Source organism: Mesoplodon bidens, assembly GCF_964165515.1.
Source record: "Mesoplodon bidens genome assembly, chromosome: 4".
NCBI lineage: Eukaryota > Metazoa > Chordata > Mammalia > Artiodactyla > Ziphiidae > Mesoplodon > Mesoplodon bidens.
In genome coordinates, this window is record NC_138160.1 from 141,111,736 (window position 1) to 141,137,643 (window position 25,908).

At 49.4% G+C, this 25,908-nt stretch overlaps 1 protein-coding gene across 14 annotated transcripts in view; it reads left to right on the plus strand.

The window, feature by feature from the left end:
* GATAD2A (GATA zinc finger domain containing 2A) overlaps nt 1-25,908 on the plus strand; it is a 100,109-nt gene that overhangs the window by 37,166 nt on the left and 37,035 nt on the right. For 7 of the 14 annotated variants that reach the window (XM_081231451.1, XM_081231458.1, XM_081231452.1 and 4 more), the window contains exons 2-3: nt 1,891-1,979; nt 25,379-25,647. In XM_081231451.1, coding sequence (XP_081087577.1) covers nt 1,965-1,979; nt 25,379-25,647 — 284 coding nt within the window. In that variant the 5' untranslated portion in view covers nt 1,891-1,964. Of the gene's footprint in view, nt 1-1,890; nt 1,980-3,951; nt 4,066-25,378; nt 25,648-25,908 lie in introns of all 14 variants that reach the window. The other 7 variants (XM_081231455.1, XM_081231463.1, XM_081231456.1 and 4 more) reach the window with 4 other exon arrangements.

Below are 25,908 nucleotides of genomic sequence, written 5' to 3' on the forward strand. Positions count from 1 at the left end.
GGAGAACTGACACCTTCTGACCCATGGAAAAGTCATATCTCTCTGTTTATTTAGGTTTTCTTTCATTTCTCTTAGCGACATCTTACTGTAGTTTCAGCTTATAGGTCTTGCACATTTTAAAAAAAAATCAGATTTATCCTTAAGTATTTCACGTTTATTGTAGTATTAATTGATTTTTTTTAAGAGCTTTGAGTTTTGGTTGTTTGTTACCATTGTGTGGAAATACCACTGACTTCTGTATATTGACCTTGATCCTGAAGAGAGTAGGCACTTGGAAAAGCCCAGGACCCCTACCTTCTGAGGCTTCCCCCTCCATGGCAGAGAGAGGCCTTGGCTTGGGAGGTAAAAGAACTCGGATTGCAACTTCCCTGGTGGTCCAGTGGGTAAGACTCTGCGCTCCCAGTGCAGGGGGCCTGGGTTCGATCCCTGGTCGGGGAATTAGATCCGACATGCATGCTGCAACTAAGAGCCCACATGCCGCAGCTAAACATGCTGCAACGAAGATCCCATGTGCTGTAACTGAGACCCGGCGCAGCCTTACTGACTAAGTAAATATTAAAAAAGAGAGAGAGAGAGAGAGAACTAAGATTCATGGCATCTACTGCATTTCCCAGCCTGAATGGGGCCAAAAAGAGTGGCAGAAAGGGCCCCTCTCCCTAGGAACTAGTCCTGGTGGTGGCTGTAGCAGCCCTGGCCCTCACTGAGGAGGATGCTGTGTGCTCCTTGGTTCCCAAAGATCTTTCCATAGAGTTCACTGATATTTGCTTATTTTGCAAGTTCTCCTGTGGGAGTGTTTCTCGCCATCCATGAGCTGTGTGAATTGCTGTGAACCCAGCTTAAAAATAAAGTTTTCATATCAGAGCAAGCTCCTGGTAGTCATGTGGGTGCAAAGAATGACAACAGAGGTGATATTGACAATATTTGGCAAGCTACAACTGACAGCTGCCTGGGAGTCTGAGATTTGGCTGGTTCACTGGGTTCCATCTCTGTGCCCAGAGCCCTGGACATCTCATGTCACAAAGGAGAGGAAGTTCTGGGGCCATGCTGTCTCTGGGACCTTGGGCGAGTTCCTAAACATTCTTGAGCCTTAGTTTTCCTATCTGTAAAACAGGCAGCCTCTTTCTTCCTGGGCAGTGTAAGACCTTTGGAGTTGATCCCTGGGTGAAACTTCTAGTTGCCCTATGGCAGTGAAGCCGCCTCCATGTGGGAGATGAAGTTTGTCCGTCCCTGGGCACCTCATGCCCTCAGCTTCTTGAGGACAAACTCTGCACTGCCTGTAATGGTGGGTGGTTTCCTTGGGGTCTCTGTTGGGGAGTGGGCACTGGGCAGGGGAGAGGTCACCTCTGGAGAGGGAGACCTGGGTGGCCCTGGGCAAGTTCCTGAATACCAGACATGTCAGATCCCTTATGTGTAAAATGAGGGTGATTGTGTAACTTATCCCTAAGATTGTCCTGGGGACTCAAAGAGATACTGAATTTTAGCATAGTACCTGGAACTCACTACTAAACATCTATTAAATGCTAGTATTTCTATTTCTGCTGTTAATGTCATTACCATTATCATCAAAACCTTGAACTGTTTTCTGTGTGTTCAGTATGTTGGCTTGTGGTTGTGTACCACCTCTTGTCTCCATCCATATTGCTAGAGATGAGATCTGTACTGTTTGAGATGTTAGTATTTATTGGTTAGTGTACCTTATTGGGTCATACATCAGAGACTGATAGAAACTGATTTCCTCAGCTTGCCCTCCCTTGGAAGGTAGCAGACACAGAGCTCTGGCTGAAATCTAGAATCTCCCAATTCCAGGGATTGGAGACATTTAAAACTGTCTGTACGTTCCAGAAATTTTCCTTGGAAGCTCAGTGTTTCTTCCTCTGTTCTTTGCTTTAGGTTGGCCAGCACGTTGACGGAAATTGCCTTTTGACATAGCTCGCACCATGGCCGGCTGGTAGGACCACCGTCCCATGCCCAGAAGCCAGGTGAGTGTGTAATATCTAGTATCTGTGGAATGGAGGCACTGACTTAGCCAATAGGCCTTATTCAGGTCCTTGGACATTTGAAACAGAGCACTGCTTTAGAAGCTGATGGCCGCCTCCTAGAGGAGAAGGAGGAAGACAGGTACCTCTGGCATTGCACAGTGGGCCATCTCCACAGGGCTGCCCAGGCCCTGCCTCCTCCAGGATGGCCTCCTGTTGCATCTCAGGGGTCACTCGTTTGAAAAGGCCAGACCCAAGTAGGATGAACTGTCCTCTGTGAGCATCAGGGGCAGAGGATAATCCTGGCCAAGTGACCTTTGCCCTCTGGCCATTCCTGTGATTTCCCAATGCTGACAGAAACCGTTAGAATTTATCCTTAACCACCAGTGCTTGGAGCTCATTGCCCTTACCGCACCCCGTGCCTGTGGGGAAACTGAGCCATCCCCTACTGCTTAGGGCTCTCAGGTGGAGACTCTGTCCAGGGCTTTCAGGACCCAGCAGGACAGAGCCCAAAACCCAGGTGGGATTTTGTCTATTACTATCAGGCCAGTGATGTTTTGGGCCAAGGCTGCCTACCTGGAGAAGAACGTAGGACTGAGGGACGTCTTAGAACACGGAGATAGCTTGGAGACCTCCTGGGTTGGTTAGCTGCTTCCTCTTATAGGCCAGCTGGCTGGTGACTTTCCAAGGGGTGTATGCCCTTCAAACAGTGTCACAGCTGCACAGGGTAAGAACTGTCTGCTGGGCTGAGCAAGGTATGTGACAAGGGTTGGGGGTCGGTTTGTGAGGTTTCAGCTCTTATCTGCATATAGCAAGATGATAGTATGGGCGTGGTCAGGTAATCCTGGTGTCAGGAAAACATTTCCAGAATGTTTACCCAGCAAAAACAAACTTTACTGGTATTAAAAAAAAACTTTTTTTAAAAATTGAGATAATTTGCATACCATATAATTCACCGATTTATAGTATACAGTTTAGTGATGTTTTTGTATATTCAGGAGTTGTACAAATATCACGTCTATCTAGTTCCAGAACACTTTCATCACCTTCAAAAGAAACCCCACACCCATTAGCAGTCCCTCTCCAATCTCCCTTCCTCAGCCCCTGGCAACCACTAATCTACTTTCTATCTCTATGGATTTGCCTGTTCTGGACATTTCATATCAATGGAATCACATAATATCTGTGACCTTGTGTGTCTAACTTCTCATACTCGGCAAGTTTTCAGGGTTCATCCACTCTGTAGCATGAGTCAGTGCTTCATCCATTTTTGTGGCTGAGTATATTCCATCGAATGGATAGACCACATTTTGTTTGTCCATTCATCTGGGATAGATTTGGGCTATTCCCACCTTTCGGTAATTATGAATAGTGCTATGAACATTTATGTACACAAATTTATGTGGACTTGTTTTCACTTCCTTTGGATATATACCTAGGAGTGGAATTGTTGGGTCATGAGTCTTTGATATTCTGAGGAACTGCCAGACTGTTGTTATTGTGGCTGCACCATTTTACATCCCCCCCAGCCCCGCCCCAGGCCCCCAGAGCTCTCTGGAGACAAAAAATGACTCAAAGTCTATGCCGGTTTCCTAGGCTAGTTGAGGATCATCAGTGTTGACAGTGCTCGTTACCTGGTGCTGGTGGCAGCATGCAGTGAGCCAGCCACCTAGAAAGTGGGTTTGGCGCTTGGTTGTGAACAGGCTCTCTTTGGACATTAGTGTTGGAAAATCATGGTACTTTATGTCTCGACAAGGTCTTACCTGCAGCCCAGAGGGGTGAGTGATCACCCCTTGTCCTATAGCCCAGGGCATTGTCTGAAGGCAGCGGGCTGGCTTAGGGTTCTCTGAGGTCCTCGGCTGGGTGACCCCACCTCTGCCGGGCCCTTTGTTAACTAGGAAGTACATAGTCCGAGCAGTAAGTACTTGCTGAGTGAATGAATGAATAAAAGAAAACTGCTCCTTTCCTATCACAGGGTCAACAAGGAAGACACAGCCAGAGCATTACAAAGCAGTTAGTTTGGTGATTACGGAGGGAATTTCTGGAAGCCCCCTCAGGTGTTCCCTCTGGCCCTGCCTCTCTGTACCCGGTGAGTGAAGGGGCTTGACGGGAAAGGATGGTCTGTGAATGGTTGTGGCAGATGGTGGTCGATGTCAAACAGGCAAAAACACCCTATTTTTTTCTTTTTTGGCTGCGGTGTGGGATCTCAGTTCCCTGACTAGGGGTCGAACCTGGGCTCTTGGCAGTGAGAGCACAGAGTCCTAATCCCTGGACCACCAGGAAATTCCCTGAGCAGTTATTTTTAAGAGATGTATAAATATGTCAGCTTGTGTACTTTTTGTCGTGGGTGTAAGTCAGCTCAGCAGATTGATTGATTGTTCCACTTTCAGTTGAACCATGGCCTAAAGTCAGCTGAGGCCTCCCCATTCCTGCTGCCCAGGACTCCGGGCACAGAGGAAGAGCAAGGCGGGAGGAGGGCTGGGTCCTGGGGAGTCTTGAGGTGCATACACAGCCCCCACACGATGCCCCCACAGTGTATGTGGCTGTCGGTGTGAATACTGAGGGTCAGGCTGCCTGCTTGGGCTAATGGAATTGGTGTCCACCCTTGAATTTTGCTTGTCGGGTCGGGTCCTGTTCGTTCAGCAGCTACATATACTGCTCGCATGCTGAGAGACTGGCCTTGTGCTTGGTGTTAAGATCAAAAATGGGTGTGACTTACAGAAAAACAAACAGGAAAAGCAAATGCAGATGACCCTTAGCCAAGGCATAAAAGATACTCAGTCTTTTCTGATACTAAGAATAATGCTCTTTGGAGCTTCCCGAAGATATTTCTGACCCTTTGTCCTGAAAGGTGTACACCATTCTCTTGGTGGGAGTCACGCAGCACCATATGTTGCTTTTGGAGGTTCACAACTCCTCGGAGGGGGATTTGCTTACCACTTTGCTCCAGCAAGTCCACTTCTAGAAATGTATGCCAGAGATAGACTGTCAAAAATAAGGATTGTGACAAGACTGTTCATTACAACATTCTGAAGTATAAAACTGGAAATAACTTAGATGTTTGTCATTTGGGGCTGGGACTGATGGGGCTGGATCGCTAGTGGGGTGGAGCCGAGCCCCTGAGCAGAGGAAGGAGGGGTGCCTTCTTGTCATGGTGATGGGATTTCTAGGGTGAAATGAGTAGAAAAAATTATAAGGTGAAGGATAAAGAGATGTACTGCACTCACTTTTATCCCTCATAAGGAACGGTGGGGGTGGGATATAGACATGTGTATTTGTTTATATTTTATTTTACTATTTAAAAAAAATTTATTTAATTTATTTTTGGCTGTGTTGGGTCTTCGTTACTGTGCGCAGGCTTTCTCTGGTTGTGGCGAGTTGTGGCTTTCTCTAGTTGTGACGAGTAGGGGCTACTCTTCGTTGAGGTGCGCGGGCTTCTCATTGCAGTGGCTTCTCTTGTTGCGGAGCACAGGCTCTAGGCACAAAGGCTTCAGTAGTTGTGGCATGTGGGGTCAGTAGTTGTGGCATGCGGGCTCAGTAGTTGTGGCACGTGGGCTCTAGAGCACAGGTTCAGTAGTTGTGGCACACGGGCTTAGTTGCTCCGTGGCACGTGGGTTCTTCCTGGACCAGGGCCTTGAACCCTTGTACCCTGCATTGGCAGGCGGATTCTTAAGCACTGCGCCACCAGGGAAGCCTTATATTTTATTTTTTTTTTATTTTTCCTTTTTTTGGGGGGCCATGCCATGTGGCATGCAGGATCTTAGTTCCTCGACCAGGGATCGAACCCAGGCCCTCGGCAGTGAGATTGCAGAGTCCTAACCACTGGACCACCAGGGAATTCCCTAAATCATAGTAGTTTGATTGTAAGATACGAGATATGCCATAAAGGCAAAAATTAGAAAAAAAATCTTTAACTGTTTTTAGGAATCATATTTTTGGTTTCAGGTCAACAATGCCCATGGTCTTACTGTTATATATTGTAGGAGAAAACAAGTAATTGATGTCTTTAAGAACCAAAATTGGGAATTCCTTGGTGGTCCAGTGGTTAAGACTCCACGCTTCCACTGCTGGGGGCCTGGGTTTGATCCTTGGTTGGGGAACTATGACCCGCCCCCCCTGCAAAAAAAAAAAAAAAAAGAACCAAAATTTTTAAGATGAAAGACATATGCAAATAAAAGATCAAAATACTTAAGTGAAAATGTTTTAATTCTAAATCTGCATTGGGAATGTCCCAGTTGTATAAGATGGTACCAGGGTTGTGTCAGAAGGAATCCCCCCCTCCACCCCACCAAGGGTGGGGCAGGTAAATGTGAATGAGAATTAGTCCCTGAGTTGGAGCATCAAATGTATTAAAAAATCCAGGGTTCCTATTGGTGCTCAAAGGAAAGGAAGAAACTCACTGGTGCCCTTCAGAAGGTGTTAGGGAATCAACTCATTTTGAAAATTGGTAGGTATAAGGAAAGAAGCAAGCATTTATCCTGCCTCTACTCTGTGGACTGTGTTTGCAAGGAACAAAAAAGTGGGTAAGAGCTAGTTTCCTTCGAAGATAGGTCAGTGCTGCCAGAATTTTCCAGAATCCTTTACTCGCACTGTCCAGTGTGGTACCTGGAATATCGTGATTGAGGAAGTCAAGTTTTAATTTTATTTGATTTAAATCTTTTTAAATAGCCACATGTGGCTAATGGATCATGTAGCTATTAACATTCTGGCTAATTAATATGAAACGATGGAATTATAAATTCATACGTTTGCAGGCATCTGATGAAATGGTGGGTTTAGACAGTGGACCGCAGTGGCTTCCAGTCCCCAAGGAAGGGTGCACATGCTTCCAGGGGGATGTGTGCTTGGTTGGACCTCAAAATCTAGTTTTGGGACATTGGGGTTGTGTTACATTATACCACAGGGATGCCAACTGGCAAAACCCAATTGTGGGAAACAGGACAAATGGCCTGATTTCTTCAACATATGATTGAAAAGAAAGCGGCAGGGGAACCTATAGGTTTCAGCCAAGCGTGACTTCAACAAAGATTGAGGAATGATTGTTTAATTGTTGATGGTGTGATCATGGGATTGTGGTTTTGTGTCCTTGTAGTGATAAACACTGAACTGTTCATAAATGCATGTTGTATGGCATTTGCTTCTTAGAGGCTAGTGGGTGTGAGGCGTGTGAAAGACCAAGGTGGTCGTCTGACAACCATGGAAGCTGGGTGGTGGGCATGAGCAGTTAATTGTGCTGTTCTTGCTGCTTCTTTGGGTATGTTTGCAATTTTCCGTAATGAAAAGTTTGGAAGATGGGGTTTGACCCAGGCATTCCCTCAGGGAGCTTTATGATTCATGTCACCCGGGGCAGGGGAAACACTCGTTTACAAAAGTGAGGATGGTGGCCGCTTGTGGTTAAAATTCAAGCAGAAAACCTTCAGCAGAGATTCTGGAATTGCTGTGAGGGGCTGTGACCAGTAGCCTGTCAAGCGGGACAACCTCTTGTTAACAGCATTCTCATTTTCTGTAATAACAACACTTAACAGTACCTTCATGGAGCCCTTGAAGAACCTTAGTGATAAAGTGGGCGCTGTTCTCATTTTACAGGTGAGGAAGCTGAGGTGTGCAGAGATGAACCAGGCATTCTGGTTTTGACCTAATGTAGTGTGATGCTGATGGCACCTTCTGTTCTGGGAGCACTCCGCCCACCTCCCCCAGTACCCAGAGTGCATTTTATCACCACAGTGCATCAACACCCTGATGCTGTAATGTCCCATATGTTGTTTTCTGACATAGATTAATATATTATTCATTAGAAATCAGTCTCACCTCTCTATTGGTGTGGTCTGTCCAAAGCAGCCATAGCCAATTAAGACTGGATAAAATAGGTAGTTAGCTGGTCTTCAGTATGACTTTGTCTTATAAAAAGCACTGCTTTGCAGATTTGATCCTTATGTGTGATCTAGGGATTATTGCAACTCCCAGTGTGCGAGGGACCTCAGCCCCATGTCTCAGCCTACTCTGTCCACTGCCTACCCCACACATCTGTGTGTGTCCCCGCAGTGGCCTACTGGGGCTATGCTGCTATGGATGGGAGGCCTTTTGTTGAAACCCCAAGGGTGTCCCTGGGGCCCAGTTAGCTCCTGCTCCCTGGTAGAAACTAAGCAGGTGTTTGGTTGAATGCGTGAGTGAAATGTCTATGAGACCGAGGCGTCTGGCACAATCCCAGTGTGAAGCCTGTGACAGACCTGACTTGAATCCAGATCTGCAGTGGTGGCCTGTGTGACCCCAGCCATCAGAGGTCTTGCCCTCTCTCCAAGTTGGCTCCCTGTTGGTAAATTGTCCCATTTGTGTCCCACGTGGTCACACTCCCATCTGTACCGTGGGCTTGCTGTGGCCCCCTTGGTTGCTGTGAGAAGCTGACGGTTGTTGCTCATGGAAGGACTGCATCCCAGTGGACAATGGCTCTGCGATTGTTTGGGATCTTGTTACACAAAGGAGTCTTTCCTTGAGGACCCTATTTGGTGCTCTTGGGGGTCAGAGTAAACCTGCTTTTGCGTTTTAGTAGTTTAGCAGCCATAGAGGGGTTGTGGCCCTTGAGGTTAAGATTATTTTGGTTTTTGTTTTCCTGCCTTAAAAAGTAATAAAGTAAAATTCACATAAAATTCACCATTTAAAACATTTTAAAGTGTACATTGGCATTTACTACAGTCACAATATTGTGCAGCCATCACCTCTAGTTCTAGAACATTTTCATCACCCCAAAGTGAAATTTGTACGTGTTAGCCTGTACTCCTGCACTCCCCTACCTCTGTGCCCCACCCCAGTCCCTAGCAACCATTAATCTATCGATACTTTCTGTCTCTATAGATTCATGTGGCTCTGGGCATCTCAGATAAATGGAATCATATACTATATGGCCTTCTGTGTCTGGCCTGTCTCACTTAGCGTGTTTTCATAGTTCATCTGCATTGTGACATGAATCAGAAATTTATTCCCTTTTTAAAATAAATTTATTTATTTAATTTATTTATTTTTGGCTGTGTTGGGTCTTCGTTGCTGCGCGTGGGCTTTCTCTAGTTGCGGCGAGTGGGGGCTACTCTTCGTTGGGGTGCGCGGACTTCTCATTGCGGTGGCTTCTCTTGTTGCGAAGCACGGGCTCTAGGCACGTGGGCTTCAGTAGTTGTGTCATGCAGGCTCAGTAATTGTGGCTCGCGGGCTCTAGAGCACAGGCTCAGTAGTTACGGCACACGGGCTTAGTTGCTCCATGGCATGTGGGATCTTCCGGGACTGGGGCTCGAACTCATGTCCCCAGTATTGGCAGGCAGATTCTTAACCATGGCGCCATCAGGGAAGCCCTATTCCTTTTTATGGCTGAAAAATATTTCATTGTATGGATATATGACGTTTTGTTTATCCATTCACCCATTGATGAACATTTGGGTTGTTCTTACTTGCTGGCTGTTGTGAATAGTGCTGCTTTTTAACATTTATGTATAAGTTTTTGTTTGAATAAATGCACATCTCTTGGGTATATATCTAGAAGTAGAATTGTTGGGTCATATGGTAATTCTGTATTTAACTTTTTGAGGAACTGCCAGACTGTTTCTCACATTACTGCACCATTTTACCGTTTTACATTCCCACCAGCAATATGTGGTGGTTCCAGTTTCTCCACACCCTCAACAACGCTTATTTTCCTTTTTTTTTTTTTTTTTTTAAATAGTCATCCTGGTGGATGAGAGGTGGTGTCTCATTGTGGTTTTGATTTGCATTTCCCTAATGACTAATGATGCTGAACATCTTTTCATGTGCTTATTGGCCATTTGTCTGTCTTTGGAGAAATGTCTTTTCAAGTCTTCTGCCTGTTTTGTTGAATTGGGTTTGTTGCTAAGTTTTAAGAGTTCTTTATATATTCTGACACCAGACCCTTATTAGAGATATGATTTCTAATGTTTTTCCCGCTCTGTTGATCTTTTCACTCTGTTTTGCACAAAAGAATTTAGTTTTGATGAAGTCTAATTTATCTTTTTTCTTTTGTTGATATTGAGCTTTTGGTGTCATATCTAAGAATCTCTTGCCAAATCGAAGGTCATGATTTACCCTTACATACTCTTCTTCTAAAAGTTTCGTAGGTTTAGCTTTTAATATTTAGGTCTTTGACCCATTTTGAGTTGATTTTCATATATGGTAGGAAGTAAGGGTTTTGTTTGGTTTTGATCATTATATTTTCTATTGATATGAAGACTTTTTGGCTTATGTAACCAGGAAGGGGAGTGCCATAGCTGGAAGTTCAGAAAGTACTTTTTCTCATCTGTTTAACAAATACGTATTGAACACCTGTTCTGTCCTGGGCCCTGGGATGGTAGCACTGAACAAAGAGATAGTCTCTGTTCTTGTGGGGGATGGGGTGGGGGGGACAAACACGTAAACGGAGAGATAAGTAAATAGAATGTCAAGTGGTGATGAAATGGGAAAGGGGTAGAGACCCACTGAAGTGCATACATGGAGGGGAGATATGTGTAACTTGGCTGTTTTGGCTGAAGAAGAGAGTGGTATACAGAGACCTGGGGGAGGACCTTCCAGGTAGGGGGAGCAGGAAGTACAAAAGCTCTGAGGTGGGAGTAAACTTGGTTTTCAGAGGAGCAGCTGGGATGTCAGAGTGGCTGGAGCTGAGAGAATAGGGTCGAGGGGTAGGGGGGACGTGTGGGGGACGGCAGTAGACAGGTCAGAGAGGCTGGTAGGGCCTTGGCTGGGGTGAGGCCTTGCTTTTACCTTGAGTAGCATGTTTTACAAAATGACCATTAATGTAATATGCTCTAGGTCAGCTTGGCTATTTCCTGGAGGTTGTTGTAGGTATCTATACCCAGAACAACCCCCTGCCCAAGGGGAAGATTTCCACTTACAGGGTGGAGGAGAGAAGTAGGATTTCTGTTCCAGCTCTCACAGCTGTGCAGGAAGTGCTGCAAGAACTGTGCATCAGTAGAAACTGTTTCTTAGGCCCATGGGCTTCATGGAGACCAGAAACTTATTTAGTCCTAGACATGGGTTTCCCTGCTGGCTCTGAGCCTTTTGGGGCGGCCTCCGGCCCTGCTGCTGCAGGATGTGTGCAGGGAGGAGCTGACAAAGGAGCCCAGGCAGTGCTTCCAGGCAGTGGCGTCACCACATTGCTGGGTGTCCTGTTGAAAATGATGAAAGATACACATTTGGTTCTCCCACTTTCCACTCACATTTCCTCCCAAGACTGGAGAAGGCTTTTCTGGCCCTTCCTGGAATTTTCTATGTAAAACCTCCTGCCATTTCCAGCTCAATGAAGTTGGTGGTCAGGGCTGCGTTCTTGGCCAGGCCCTGAGGGAGTCAGCCCTGGAAGGGTTAAGGCCTCCCTTTTTTTTTTTTTTTTTTTTTTTGTGGTATGCGGGCCTCTCACTGTTGTGGCCTCTCCCATTGCGGGGCACAGGCTCCAGATGCGCAGGCTCAGCGGCCATGGCTCACGGGCCCAGCCACTCCGCGGCATGTGGGATCTTCCCAGACCGGGGCGCGAACCCACGTCCCCTGCATCGGCAGGCGGACTCTCAACCACTGCGCCACCAGGGAAGCCCAAGGCCTCCCATTTTTGATGTGACACCCGATTGGCACATTGCAGGTGGCATGGAAATGGCAGGCGTAACCCTTTGTGGGCCGAGGAGGCTCAGCCTGGGAGGCAGCTGGGAGGGACAGAGGACTGGTCCTTTCCCATGGGAGGGAAACTCAGCCAGACACCCCTCACAGTGACGTCCTACACCAGAGGACTCCTGGTCACCATTTCCCTGTGGACATTTCATATTTTTCAGATTCCCCTCACAGGTGGCACCTTTATTTCTGTGTCACGTTCTCTGGCACCATTTGTTTCTCCGGGGCTGCAGGGGTTGGACTTCAGGCACAGGCCCCCACTGTCAGGCTCAGACGCCCATTTGGGGTCACTTCCAGGTGGGCAGTGTTGGGTGCTTACTGAGCACTTCTGAGAGTGTAAACACAAAATCCAAGTCCTCATGTGGGGGTGAGCCTGGGGGTGCTATCAGCAGTTGTAAAAACACTCGCTACCCGTCTCTCTCCCCCACTCTTAAAACGTGATCAGTTTAGGTGTACTTTGTCCTACTGTGTGCTTTGACTAGAAGGTATAGACAGGCTTTCATCTCATGTCCCTGGGAAGGGACACTCAGAGGCCAAGGCATGAGGCTGAGGGGTAGACAGAGCTCAGTGGAATCTGCGTGGCCTGTCTGGTTAGTGGTGTTCCCTGTTTTCAGAAGTTTTTAGGAGATTTGTCTATGTCTGGGGGAAGATAAAAACATACTCCCTACGTACACCATCTTCCCCAACAGGATCTGTGCTTTCTTTAGCTGCCCCTCCCCCATGACTCCAGGGAGGGAGGATGGTTGTTGAGGTCAGGGGACTTGGCTGTTCCAGGCCAGGCCCTGCATGTCCCCAGGTGAGTCTGAGTGGCTGGGCATGCTACCAGAGGGCTGGCTGTTACTGTGGCATGAGCCTCATTGAAGGCAGTGACCACTGATTTTTCTGGAGATGACTTGTCCCAAAACCTGCTCTGTTCCCACAAGCGGTACTGGGGTGAGGTGCTTCCAAGAGTCTTTCTCCACAGTGCACGTCTACCTGGGATTTTCCTTTAGGAATCTGAAGACCATTCAGGCTTTATTTTTAAAATGTTGGGTGGTTACTACTTGAGTACATTAAAGTTTCTGCTTTCTAGGTTAATTTTATTAAACATATCCCAAAAAAGCATTATTTCAGAGGCTGTATTTACATGTCCTCCACCTTAAAAAAATAATCAGATTGTAAATGTGTGTTTATTTGTAAATGTGAAAGCCTGAGGTTCTGTGTGTGTGGTTTTTAAATTTTTATTTATTTTTTTTACTCTTTTCAGTCTTAACAATCTATATGCCTACATATCTGGGTGGTTCTTGAACCAAGGACTGAAGGTGACTTTGATAGGATGGCTGACTTGGTCTGACTTTATCTTGCATGACTCCTCTGGGTGGTGATAGCCTTATAGATGGGTCATTAGCATTTCAGATGGAGTGTGGTGTTTGGGCACACCTGGCATGATAGAAGTGCCCTGTTAGGAGGAGGTCGAGATGCTCCTGAACTTAACCTTCCCCTTTGACTTCTGTGTCTGAGCTGAGCGCTGCATTTGCAAATGGTGTCTCTTCCCTGAAGGGTTAGGTAGAGCGGACCTCTGGGGGCTGAGGGCAGAGAGCTCCCTGCAGAGAGCGCCAGTGCTCAGATTGATTTGTTTGATGGAGTGACTGGAGGCACTTCATTTAAGTTGTGTGCGTGCATGTGTCTTTTTGGAGCATACTCTGTGCCATTTCACAGGTCTCAGCACTCCCCTCCTCTGTCCTTCAGGACCTAATTAAAGGTTCCAGCTCTCCGCACTCTCACAGGCTGATGGCGGGCCGGTCAGGGCCCCTACCCCACCCCCAGTCCCTGCACTCCTGCAGGGCACCCAGAGTCAGAGAAGTCTGTGGGAGGCCCGATCGATCATCACTGTTTAGCCTTTTACACTGAATATAAGTGGCCTCACTGTAATGGGGGAATGTTTTTTCCTTTTAAGCAACCTCATTCCATTTTAAAAAGTTGTTAAAAGTTTTGATTTCCTTTTATTTGGTTTCATCTACTTACTTTGGAGATGGGTTTTCATGCGTCTGTGTATTTCTGCCACTTCACCTTTTGTGCTACCATTTCTTTCTCTCTCTTCCATCTCTATCTACAACTCCAGATTCTACTCTTGGGGCCTAGCTCAAATGAAGCTAGATCCTTAGCCTCCTCCTGTGGACCGGCAGGGTGGATTTCTTTTCCAGTGTTGATTTGTAACAAAATGGTGATTGACACACATATCTCATAGCCCTTATTGGGTCTTTGCTCCCATGAAGGCGGGGGACCCCCCAAGCTGCTCTTCCTGCCCTCCACAAAGGTGGTGCCTGCAGGTCACTGGCCCCTTGGAGGTCACCGTCTGGCGCAGAATCAGTATTTGGAGCCTGTCGGCGTCCACATCCTGGGCCAGATGGGCTGTGAACTAGGAGAAGGGTGTTCCTGGTCGTTAGTAACTGACCAGGCTCCTCGGTGCTGCAGAAGTTCCCTTCTGGGTTCAGGCATCACTCAGATAAACAACAGTAGACAGAAGTCAGTTCTTTGCCTTCTCTGGAAACTTAAATTACTGTGTGCACAAAGAAGTAGAAATGAGCATGGTTGCAGTGCTAGTGATTTTTAAATGCTCAGCTGTTCCACCCAGGTGCGAAATTATTTGTCTTGGAGGAATTGTGGGTTGGTGTGGCGGAGGCGTGCAGGGATCCGCACAAGGCCCTGCAGGGCTCTCTGCAAGGCCCTCTGGGCTCCTTCACTGGCTTTAGAAGTTGGTGATCCTGGATCCTGTGTCTAATCTCATTTCCGTACTTAATGGTTTTGCTTCTTCTTGAGGTAGTTGGACGCTGATCACCCATAAGAACTGCTGTTCTTTTGCTCATAAATGAATAGAGAAGACCCTTTGTAAGGTAATTGGAGAAGGTTTGGAGGTGGGAGGAGGGGATGAAAACTGTGCACACATATGGGTGTGTGTGGTGTTCATGTGTACGTGGGCGCATGTGTTTTTGTTTGCATGAGTGTGGGTACACACACACGTGTGTATTTGTGTGTGTGGCACAAGGTTGCTTGGTGTTCAACTAGCCTGGTGTACTGCATTTTGGGGAGCAGGGAGGTGTCTGCCGACACCCTGCTTTCCTGCGTCCATCCTCTGCCAGTAGGGTGTCCATCAAGTGGGGTCAGATGCTCCCAAGTCTGGAGCACCCTGTGTTCCTCATCCCTTTTACTCCCTTTTCATTGCCTCAGCCTACCCAGAGCCTAGGCACCACTGGCCACCTTTGGAGGCCAGCAGTGAGATTGCCCACCTTGTGAGAAGCCTTTGAAAGAGCAAGTGAGCCCCTTCAGCAGGACAGAAGAATTTGTTGGTCAAGTCTTTTATTTTTGTTACGTGGCTGTTTATCTGGCGAGCCGGCGTCGGCTTCTCTTAACGCTAGGAAGAAGGCTCAGAAAACTTGCAACAAGTCCCCAGGTCCAGGGAGCTCCTGTGTGGGATGGACACAACGCCACAAGGCTGGGGGTGAGGTGATGTGCCTACCAGTCAGACCTAGTGTTCACATTAAAAGTCAGGAGAATTGAAGGACCAAGGTGCTGACCAGGTGGAGGCTGAGCCTAACTGGTGTTCCCGAGGCTCTCCTGGTGTCCCCAGGCTGGGGCTGAGCTGTGGAGCTACAGTTGCAGGCACAATGCACCGAGGTTCATTAAGGATGCAAGGTGCATGGCTGTGATGGCACTGGAGTGGGACAGTTGGGTGCAGTATGGTGTGAACCTGTGTCCTCCCAGATCCCAACCCCTCCAACCAGGTAGAGTGCGCTTCTTAGGGTTTCTCTAGCACAGATGACCCCCCTGTCCCCAGCCCTCAAGGGCAAAGGTGATTCCTGGTTACCTGGAGAAGCCTGGCCCTATGGCTCTTCCCAGGGACCCCCAGGTCTCCAGCGACTCAGCCCTAGTGTGCTTGATTCACACTTTTCTTCCTGGCTTGCCCCCTGCCCCCCCGCCACCCCCCAGTCAGGTCATTCTCAGCTCCTGTGCTTTTCCTTAGAGCTTTGGTCTGTCTGATGCTCAGGCACGTGTGCTTAGGAACTGCTTGTTTCTGTAACTGGGTTAAAGTTTCATCCACTGCAGCATTTGAGTTTATAGCATGTAATTTCCCTCTACGAGGGACCTATTTATCTTGAGAGTGTGTAGGGCTTTTAGGATGGTATAAAATAGACCCAGGTAGTGGGACAGACTGACCCTGCAGTAAGCAGTCTGCACTCGACACTTTTTGAAACTAAATTTCTTCTGACTTGTCAAAAGGGTTAACCTTGAATTCTGGGCTTGGATTGAATTTACACATTCAGGTCCTTTTTTTGAAATCGATTTTTCTCTGTTGTCAGTTCTGCTGTGAGGCTTGTTTGGAAAAGCAGGTTTGTTCCAACACTATTAATATATTGGGCACACTGTTTGGTTATGTGTGATTTTGTCCAGGAGAAATGCTAGGTCTAGGGACTGGGAAGCTATGGCCCACAGGCTGCTGGCCTGTTTGGGTAAATAATGTTTGATTGGGACACAGTCGTGCCCATTCGAGAATGAACTGTCACAGTTGCAGAGCTTGAGTAATCAGGACAGAGACTGAATGACCTGCAGAGCTGAAAATATTTACTGTGTCCCTTTAAGAAAAAGTTTGCAGACTCCTGTACTATAGGAATCCGGAAAACTGCTCCTAGCTAAAAGAGCGCCTGCTGGTACCCTAAAGGAAAATGCACACGCCGCACACGCCTCACATGCGCATCACGCCCCCTCTGGGCCACATGCATCCCCTTCTGGGGTCAGACAACCTCCTTCCAGCATGTCACAGGAACTCAGAAACTGCGTCTCATCCACTGTCACAGCAAACACCAGATCTTCCCTCAGGTGAGGCATAAGGCTTCAGGCGGCATTTGTGTATTTCTTAGCTGTTTAACGTGCTGCCATTTAAAAATCAGGTTCCTGTCTTTTTATTTTATGTCGCTGATGAAGTTTTAGGGTATTGTGCCCTAACCCCATTGTTCCTACAAGCCCGGTGTTTTTGTTTGTTTGTTTGTTTTAATTTATTTATTTTTGGCTGCATTGGGTCTTCGCTGCACAGGGGCTTTCTTTAGTTGCCGCGAGCGGGGGCTACTCTTCATTGCGGTGCACAGGCTTCTCACTGCGGTGGCTTCTCTTGTTGCGGAGCATGGGCTCTAGGTGCGTGCACTTCAGTAGTTGCAGCATGCAGGCTCAGTAGCTGTGGCTCGCGGGTTCTAGAGCGCAGGCTCATTAGTTGTGGCGCATGGGCTTAGTTGCTCTGCGGCATGTGGGATCTTCCCGGACCAGGGCTCGAACCTGTGTCCCCTCCATTGACAGGTGGATTCTTAACCACTGCACCACCAGGGAAGTCCAGCCCTGTGTTTTGGGAAGTTTTGGGAATGCATATGTTGAGCTCCAGCAGAACTTACTGTACTCTGAAAGCAAACAGCAAAAGGTGTGGTCTCACTCATAACACTCAATAAAGTTGTAAACATTTAATATCTCATCTGGACCCCATTGGACCAGAGTGAAACTTCCTGCTTGTGAGGAGCCCCCTGTGTCCTTTGGAAACCACGCCTGACTCTAGGTAGTTGACGGGGGTGTTTCAGTGGGCACTGTCTGGAGGAGCATGGGCTTCAGTTCCCAACACTGCCCCACCCACTTGCTGTGTGACCTTCACCTGCCTCAGTTTCCCCACCTGTAAAACAGAGGCTGACGATAGCACTCATCTTGCATCTGAGATGATCCATGTTGGGTAAATACTCAGTCAGTGTAAGGTGTTCTGTCTGTAAAGGAAGACCCCACATTTCTGTTAACAACAGAGGAGCATTAAACTTGAGTTGAGATCCGAGAATCCCAGTGGTGAAAGGGAGCCCGTGCTCACCAACCCCTCACCCCACCCCCCAGTCCCTGAGCTTCTCTCTGTAAAAGCTACATTTGTTCATTCGTTAAATGTTTGAAGTGCACCTACTATGTGGCTGGCACTCTTCTGGAGCTGGGGATACACCAGGAACATTGATGACAGGGGGCTTGTACCTTTTGGTTGCAGAGGTCTTCCCTGCTCAGGCCTCCCCATGAGTGCTTCCGCAGCCCCTGGCAGGGCAAGTCTTACTTTTCTGAGGTGAGGCTGCCGTGGAGGCGTTTGAGGACAGCTGTTCTGTCCTCCTCCTCACTGGCAAGTGTCATTTAAGCCCTACCATGTGCTTGTCTCTCCAGGTGAAAACAAACAATTTAAACATGATTAACAAAAGGGCTTTAGAGTGTATAGTGGAACGTTCCACAGTGGGCAGCTTGTAAGAATGCCAGGTAGAAAGAAGAGTGTTGGATCTGGGTTCCAGACCCACTAGACTTGGATTTCCCCACCTTGTGGGATGACAGGCTGGTATTCTACCCCCAGAGGCTCTGGGTATATGGCACCTGTCCCCCTGCCCCCACATGTATGGGTGTGGCCCGTCCCCACCTGGGTCATAGGACTGCTGCAGGGAGAGTCTGTCCTCCTCATCTTCTCAGTTCAGGTCTTTGAAGGCCCAAGGAGCTCCTAGCCAGGCGGCTGGGCCAGGGGCCCTTCTGATGATGTACAAGAGAGAAAACATCTGTATTCTGGAGTGTGTTAAGTTTTCAGACAACTAAGCGTTCAGAACCCAGCTTCAATCAGTGAGGAAGACTTAGTTCTCTTTTTCAGGAAACCTTTAGCACAGGACTCACTGTGGCCTCCCTTCCTTTGCCTGAGACTCCCAGCTCAATGGCTTGGCCCATGCTGTTCCTCTGCCTGGACCATCCCCTGGATTCCTCTTCCCGCCTTGGCCTCAACCTGTGAGGCTCCATCTCAGTACACTTGCCTCCCAGAAAGTCAGAATGCAGGAGGGTTTTTTTTGTTTTTTGTTTTTGGCTGCATTGGGTCTTCATTGCTGTGTGTGGCCTTTCTCTAGTTGCAGTGAGTGGGGGATACTCTTCGTCGTGGTGTGCGGGCTTCTCATTGCGGTGGCTTCTCGTTGCGGAGCACGGGCTCTAGGCTCACGGGCTTCTGTAGTTGTGGTGCACGGGCTTAGTTGCTCCACGGCATGTGGGATCTTCCCGGACCAGGGCTCGAACCTGTGTCCCCTGCATTGGCAGGCAGATTCTAAACCACTGCGCCACCAGGGAAGTCCCAGGAATTTTTAATGAAAGCAGTTGACTTGCTTGCTACGTTTTGCCTTGTAGGGCAACCCCAGGAATCATACACTTTGTGAGGCTAATTTACAGAAATGTAGGTTTAACTCAGTAGCACATTCTGAACCTGTACTGTTTGCTCCACACCGAAAATGGAGATGAATGGGAAAAATCTTCTGCCGTGGAAGAGTTTAACATTGAGATGAAGCCGTCAAGCTGTATGGGCGTTGTTGCTGTGGGCAGCCTTAGTGAGGAACAGCGTGGGCCCTCTCAGAATGAGCCCACACTGATGCTGTGGCCTGATGTCCACTTGGGACAGCTATTGGCCCAGGTAGAAGATGGGCTGTGAGGATGAGCTAAGGGGTTTGAGTTTACTGCTTAGAGCCCAGGAGTCGCTGTAGCAAGTGATATAGAAGGTGGACTGTTAAGCTGCCAACAACAAATGGGAAAGTGGCAGCGGCATCCCCTTTCAGTCCACTGAAGGTCACGGTTCATCTTGGGTTCTTTGTTCTGCCTGTTGAAGGAGCTGGCCGTGCAGGGCCTTCTTCCCTCACCCTCACCCAATACCACTTGTTCTTTCAATTCTCAACCTTTGTAGGTGGGAGTGTTACTTTATCTAACTCTCCTTTTTATCTTTGTCTTCTTTGAATACAAAGAAACTGATAAATAGTCCCTGTTAAGAGAAATAATTTAATTCAGAAATGCTTAATACAGACAGTGAAAGTTTCTGAGATGAGTGTTGTGGATTTTAGTCCAATTTCTTTCAGTTTCAATTTTAGTGAACTTTCTTTCAGTATTTTTTTCTGCAGGTTGTAAGCATTTTAAAACTGTGAATGGTATCATATCATTCTTCAACTTGATTTTCTCATTCAAGTTTTTACTAATGTTACTCTGTGCCTCTTCACATAGCACATCTATGAGGCATGGATGAGGAAGCTGAGGCTCAGAGAGTGACAAGCTCCCCTGGCCATTTGCTCCCTGAGGTCCATCCTCTGTTCTCTGCAGTGTCTAGTGGTGGGGCCTGGCTGTTGGGATCAACTTTCTGTTTCCCAAGTTAAATTGCATCCCTTCTACTTGGCCTTAACGAGGTTTGACATTATTTAAAACTCGAGAGCTGGTGTTTTTGGTGTGATTTCCTTCCAGAACACAGCTGCTCTATCCCTGCCACTGTCACTCAAAGATATGCATCAGGAAGTAACTCAGGCAGAGAGCAGAGTGAGGTCTCTGGTCTGGAAGGGAAAGACGTATGCCTGTCAGCCAGGGGCTGTGGAGAGCGTGGAGCTTGGCCAGTGGCTAGTGAGGCTGGCATTTGGAACCTGTCGTTACTCAACTGCATCGGTTGCTGCACAGGCCCAGGCCCTTGTTTCCATGCCGCCCTGAGTACAGTGGCTGTCTCTCAGGGCTATCTCGTGTGCGTGTGCAGGCCTCCGCCTGTCAGCAGACACTTCTCAGACTCTCTGCATGCCAAACAATCCCACTCCCAACATTCTTCCCCCAGATCTGCTCCTTCCCCATGTCAGAAAATCAAATCCATCTTTTTCCAGTTGCTCAGGCAAAACAAACAAACAAAAAAACCCAAAGCAACCCTCTCTCGCCTAGTGTCCAACTGTTGGGATGTTGTGTTGTCCAAATCCTCTAAAGTACACCCAGCATTGGTCATGTCTCCCTGCTGCTCTATCCCCTTTCCATCCTGAACCACGAGATACAGAACCCCCCTGACTGTTCCTCCTGCCACCTCCCTGCCTCAGTCTGTCCCCAAATCCTTTAGAACAATTTGGATCCCACTCCCCCTCCATCCAACACACCCGCTGCCCTCTGTGCTCCACCTGAGGTCAGTCTACACTCAGCACCCTCCTTTTGCCACCTCATCGAGCTCACTCCCTTCTTTGGGCTCTGGAAAAAGCACCCCACATCATCTACTTTTCAGAGCATCAGCTCTGTCACTTCTCCTAAACATATGTTCCTAAGCCTCACTTTCCTCATGCCTGAAACAGGAGTATTACTAGTAGTGTTCCTGCTGTTATTTTGTAGCAGTGTGGTATAAATAACATTTCCTAGTACAGAGTATTAATGATAACCTCAGGGTTATGGCTGTATGACTTATGCCTATCTAATCCCCCCTCTCAACCAACCCCCCCCCCCGCCCTGCCCCCTCTGCAGGGTCAGTGTTAGTTTTCTGAGTCCTGTTTAAAAATATTGGTTCCTGGGACTTCCCTGGTGAAGTAGTTAAGAATCCGCCTGCCAATGCAGGGGACACGGCTTCGATCCCTGGTCTGGGAAGATCCCACATGCTGCGGATCATCTAAGCCCGTGCGCCACAACTACTGAGCCTGTGCTCTAGAGCCCGCGAGCCACAACTGCTGAGCCCGTGTGCCACAACTACTGAAGCCCACATGCCCTACAGCCTGTGCGCCACAACTGCTGAGCCCACACGCTGCAACTACTGAAACCCGTGCACTCTACAGCCCGCATGCCGCAACTACTGAGCCCACATGCTGCAACTACTGAAGCCCGCGCTCCTAGAGCCCATGCTCTGCAACAAGAGAAGGCACTACAATGAGAAGCCCATGTACCGCAACGAAGAGTAGCCCCTGCTCGCTGCAACTAGAGAAAGCCCGTGTGCAGCAACGAAGACCCAACACAGCCAAAAAAAAAAAAAAATAGTGGTTCCTGCCACAGCACAATTCACCCTTTTGGAGTTGTCTTAGAACAGATTTTCCACCTGAGGTCCTCAGACCAGTTGGAAGGTGACATTTTAATAAAAGAAAGCATCTTTTGGTAGAAGCAATTGAAATTTGCATCCAACCCAAAGCCATGTGTCAGCATTCCGCCTGGGACTTGGTAGCCCACTCATCCTGGGACTGGTCTGTGCTGTGTGCTTCTGAAGCCTCTAGTATGGCTGGAGCCTGCTCTTCTTGGGCCTGAGGAAGACTTGGGCTGCATCCTGCCTGTCCAGCCAGGTTATGTTTGGAGAGAGTGAGGAGGGGCTGAGGCCACCTGGGTTCCAGCCCTGCTCCCCATGTAGCAGCCTGTGTCTCAGGCAGCCTTGCAGCCCTGGTGGCCGCATCTTTACGGTGGGCTTGCTGTTGTTGGGATCTCTCCCTGCAGACAGCAGCTGGCACTGGATCCTGCCTTGATTAGAGGGGGCTGCTCTCTGAGGGCCAGCAGTTCTCCGCGGGCCTGTGGTGGAACTTATGCTGTTGTGGCTGCTCTCCCTCTCTCCCTCACCAGGAGTTTTGAAGCAGATCCTACTTTGTCAGTTGCAGTAATCCAACTTCTTCACCTGCTCTTTAGAAAGTATTCTAATGCACCTCCTCACTGCATTTTGCAGAAATTGTCGGTCATGCTTCATTCCTAGGTCACACTTCATTCCTCAAGGCTGGTTTCCTCCTGACAACTTTTTTTTTTTTTCCCCTGCTGTCCCTGCCTCTGTGCCTGCAGGGCGGTGGCCGCCAGCCCTGATTTGCTAGGTTGGGGCACTGGTCCTTCCTGCTGAGAGGAGGGAGAGGCCGCTCCTTACTAACACCTGCCCTCCCCAGGAGGAATTGCCTGGTAGTGTCGGTGTCCGGGATTGGCCAGTGGCAGGCCCCATGTGGGCACTAAGGCAACCGCCTTCGCAGTGCAGGAGGCTCCACCCAAGGAGGGGGAGGTCAGAGCCTGAGGCTCCATCCCCCATGGCTGGCCCCGCCCCCTCCAGCTGTGCTCACCCTTTATGTGGTGGGGGAGGGGGCAAGGCTGCTGCACCCCTCCCCCACTCAGCAGCCTGCCAGAGGCACAGGGCGTGCCTGGGGTTGGCAGAGTTCCAGCCCCTCAGCTTCTGAGTGAGCTGCCCTGACACTGCACACAGAACACAAGCAGATGGTCTCCCAGGTCCTGTGCTGGGGACCCCGACCAGAACTATGGCCTAGCATGGTCTCTGGGGCTGGTGGGAGCAGCCCCATGGGTGTGAGGCTCTACTCTGGCACCTTGTGACCGCTTGTCCTTCACCAGTGACAATGAAGTGAGGTCACTGGGGCACCACCTTGCTGGTCTGGTGACCTGATGCGCAGCGACCTCCTCGTCAGCCTCTCCTCCCACCCCAATCCATGTGGGCAGTTGGGAGGAAGGAGGGACTTCATGCAGGGTCTGGGGTTCAGATGAGCTTCATGGATTGGAGCCTGGAGTTTACAAGGCCGGAGGCTGTGCTGGGGGTGGGGGCCCTGCAGGCTGGGCTGGAGCAGAGGCGAAGTGGGGAAGCATTGGGGGCGGTTCTGAGTGCAGGATTGGGGGGTGCATTCTCCCTGTTCACTTCGGACCTCCCCTCCCCCAGTGGGCACCAGGCCAGCCTGGGAGCTTCTCCCTTAGGGACAGAATTTCCTTTGACTCCAGTGGGGGCCCTCCTTGACTGAGGTCCTGGACTCCCTTCATCTTTTACCCCCAATAGGCTCCTCTCTGATCCTGGGAGCACAGGTACCCACCATCCAACGTGGCCGCTGAAATCATTCCTCTCATGCAATTCCCCATACGTTCGAACAGCTCCTATTGTTTAGGCAGCACCCAAAAGGAAAGTGACCCGTCCCTCCCACAGTGAGGGAGAGGAGGGGAGGGTGACTGACATTCAGTTCAGGGCAGTGACTTGTCTGCAGCTCATGGGGAGACAGGACAGACAGACTCAGTGAGCAGGCTGACAGCATTTGTGGTGAAACCATGTTGGAAAAGGACAGAAACTAGAACTTTTTGCTGAGAGGGACATGGGAGCATCCCTTGCTTCCCTCTGGGTTGGTGAGGAGATGACCTCTACAGGTGAAGGAGGGGATGGGGAGATCCGGGTGAGGCAGAGGGACGGAGTGTGGCTGAGGGCTGAGGTGGCAAGGTGTGGGCAGCAGGTGCAGGCTGGGATGCCAGGAGTGGTTGGAGGCAGATGGAGGCCAAGTTGATAGGCTATGCCCTTGAGCTTCAGACTTCTCAAGCCCTGCCTGGAGTGGGGAGCACCCCAGGGGCGGGGGTGACATGGCCACGGGGAAACCTGCTTGATTCAACCCTTTTGGACTGCCCGTGGGAGCAGATGTCTGAGGGTCCAGGCCAGGCCACGCTGGCCTAACACGTGTCAGACGGACGCTCGGCCTCCTATGCCAGGAGGACGAAGCAGCTGTCACTTTCCTTCCTTTCAGTTTGAGTCCAAGGCAGGGCCCTGCACTGTTGCTCATTTGTGAAATCAGCTCCTTTAAGGAGCTTGCAAATGAGTCAGCTCAGGAGTGTGTCCCACATACAGTGATGGGGCCCCTTCAATGCCCTGTGCTCTCCCCACCCCCACCAAGTCTCCAGAAGGTGGGCTGCTTTGGGACTGGTTCTGCCTGGCCATACCCAGGACAGGCCTCCCAGGGTATTTGCTGGTGAGGAAACTGAGGTGCTGGGTGCCCTGCCTGCTTGGACACAGAGCCAGGAGGTCTTCATCATAGGCGCACTGCAGATGTGAATTGGGATTCTTTGAGGGGCTCATACAGTGTGCTCCTCCCCAGGCCCCCACGTTGGTAGATGTGGGCATTGACTGTCCTGTGGAGAACTGGTACTTCAGGAGCCTGGCAGCTAAATTCTTTTTTTGTCCTGTGATGAACTCTTGCATGGCTTTTTAGACCCTGACTGTTGAAGTATGGTGTCCCATGTCCTGCCCCGCTGGGACATCAAGGCTGGGCTCTGAGCGGCCCCTTTAAGAGTGAGTACTCATGTCCCAGACTCGGTTGTGGAATGCCAGCAGTCTCCCTGTAAACAGACATCACTGCGGTCTTCCCTCCTGTCTCTGTGAGGGTTAACAACACTTCAGCTTGTTGTCTGGAACCGGTTCAGACTGGTTTTCTGGAAAGTGCTTTGTCTCAGACTGAATCCTGGGAAGGGTCATGTGGAGCCCAGTGATGTCATGGGATCAAAAACTGACTCAGCTGTTTTTTTTCTTCTTTTCTTTCTTCTTTCAATCAAGATATGTGTATGCTGCAGGTACAGGGTGCCGGCATGGTGATGGGCCAGGCCTCACCCCACTCAAAGTTCGCCTCGTCGGCAGTCAAAGGGTTAAATGTGACCCCCCACTCCTCACCCCCCTGAGGTGAGCAGGGAGTGAGAAGGCTGCCCCTCGCTGAAGCGGGAGTAGACGGGTCAACCCTCATCAGTGCAGTGCAGGGCTGGAGTTGGGCTGTGACCCTGCTCCTGAGACAGCATGGTCCCTCCTTCTTGGATTCCAGATACCTCCAATCCCATGTAGGTGCTCAGGATCCCATAGGCAGGGAATTCAGATCTAGAACAGTTTCCTCTATTTGCTCTTGAGTCTGGAGTGCAGAAATTTCCCCCTTCTTTCTGATAAGCAGCCACCTTCCATTGTTCCTATCCAGGTCCCTGCAGGTTTCTGGCCCTGGATGGGGCGATGCATAGCTTGGCTTCCCAGATGCTCTGTTGCTCCTGCCCTCGCCTTCCCCAGGGCAGTGAAGAAATGTCCTGGGTACACTTTGTGGGCCCTTCATTTGTTGTACCTACTTCTGCCATTGTCACATGGTGAGGAAAACACTCCATGCTGACATTGTGAAAAGTCTGAGAAGACAGCTACTTCGTTGTGCCAAGTTTAAATGTCATGTTTTCTCCATCCCCTAAAGTTCAGAATGACTGAAGAAGCATGCCGAACACGGAGTCAGAAACGAGCTCTTGACCGGGACCCAGCAGAGGACGATGTGGAGAGCAAGAAAATAAAAATGGAGAGAGGAGTGTTGGCTTCAGAGTTAAACGCTGACGGAGACATGAGAGTAACGCCTGAGCCGGGAGCAGGCCCAGCCCAAGGGTTGCTGAGAGGCGCAGAGGCGATGGCCATGGGCAGAGGCGAAGGGCAGGTGGGCGATGGGCCCGTGGACATGCGAACCACACACAGGTGAGCAGGAGGGTCCAGGAACCAGGGACAGGCCTGGGCATGAGGAGGCCTGTGGGGGTGAAGCTGCCGTCAGGCCTGCAGGAAGCAGCTTTCGGTGGCTTATCATGGAGATGGCTGTGGGCTCTAGCCCTGGCACCTTCCCCACCATCTTGGCCAAGGGACCTCCCTCTTGGGGCCCTGGGGCCCAGGCATCTGTAGCATGGGGCGTGGGTCTCACAGGATGGGGGAATGGTAGCCTCTGTTGGCTCCCCTGCTTGACAG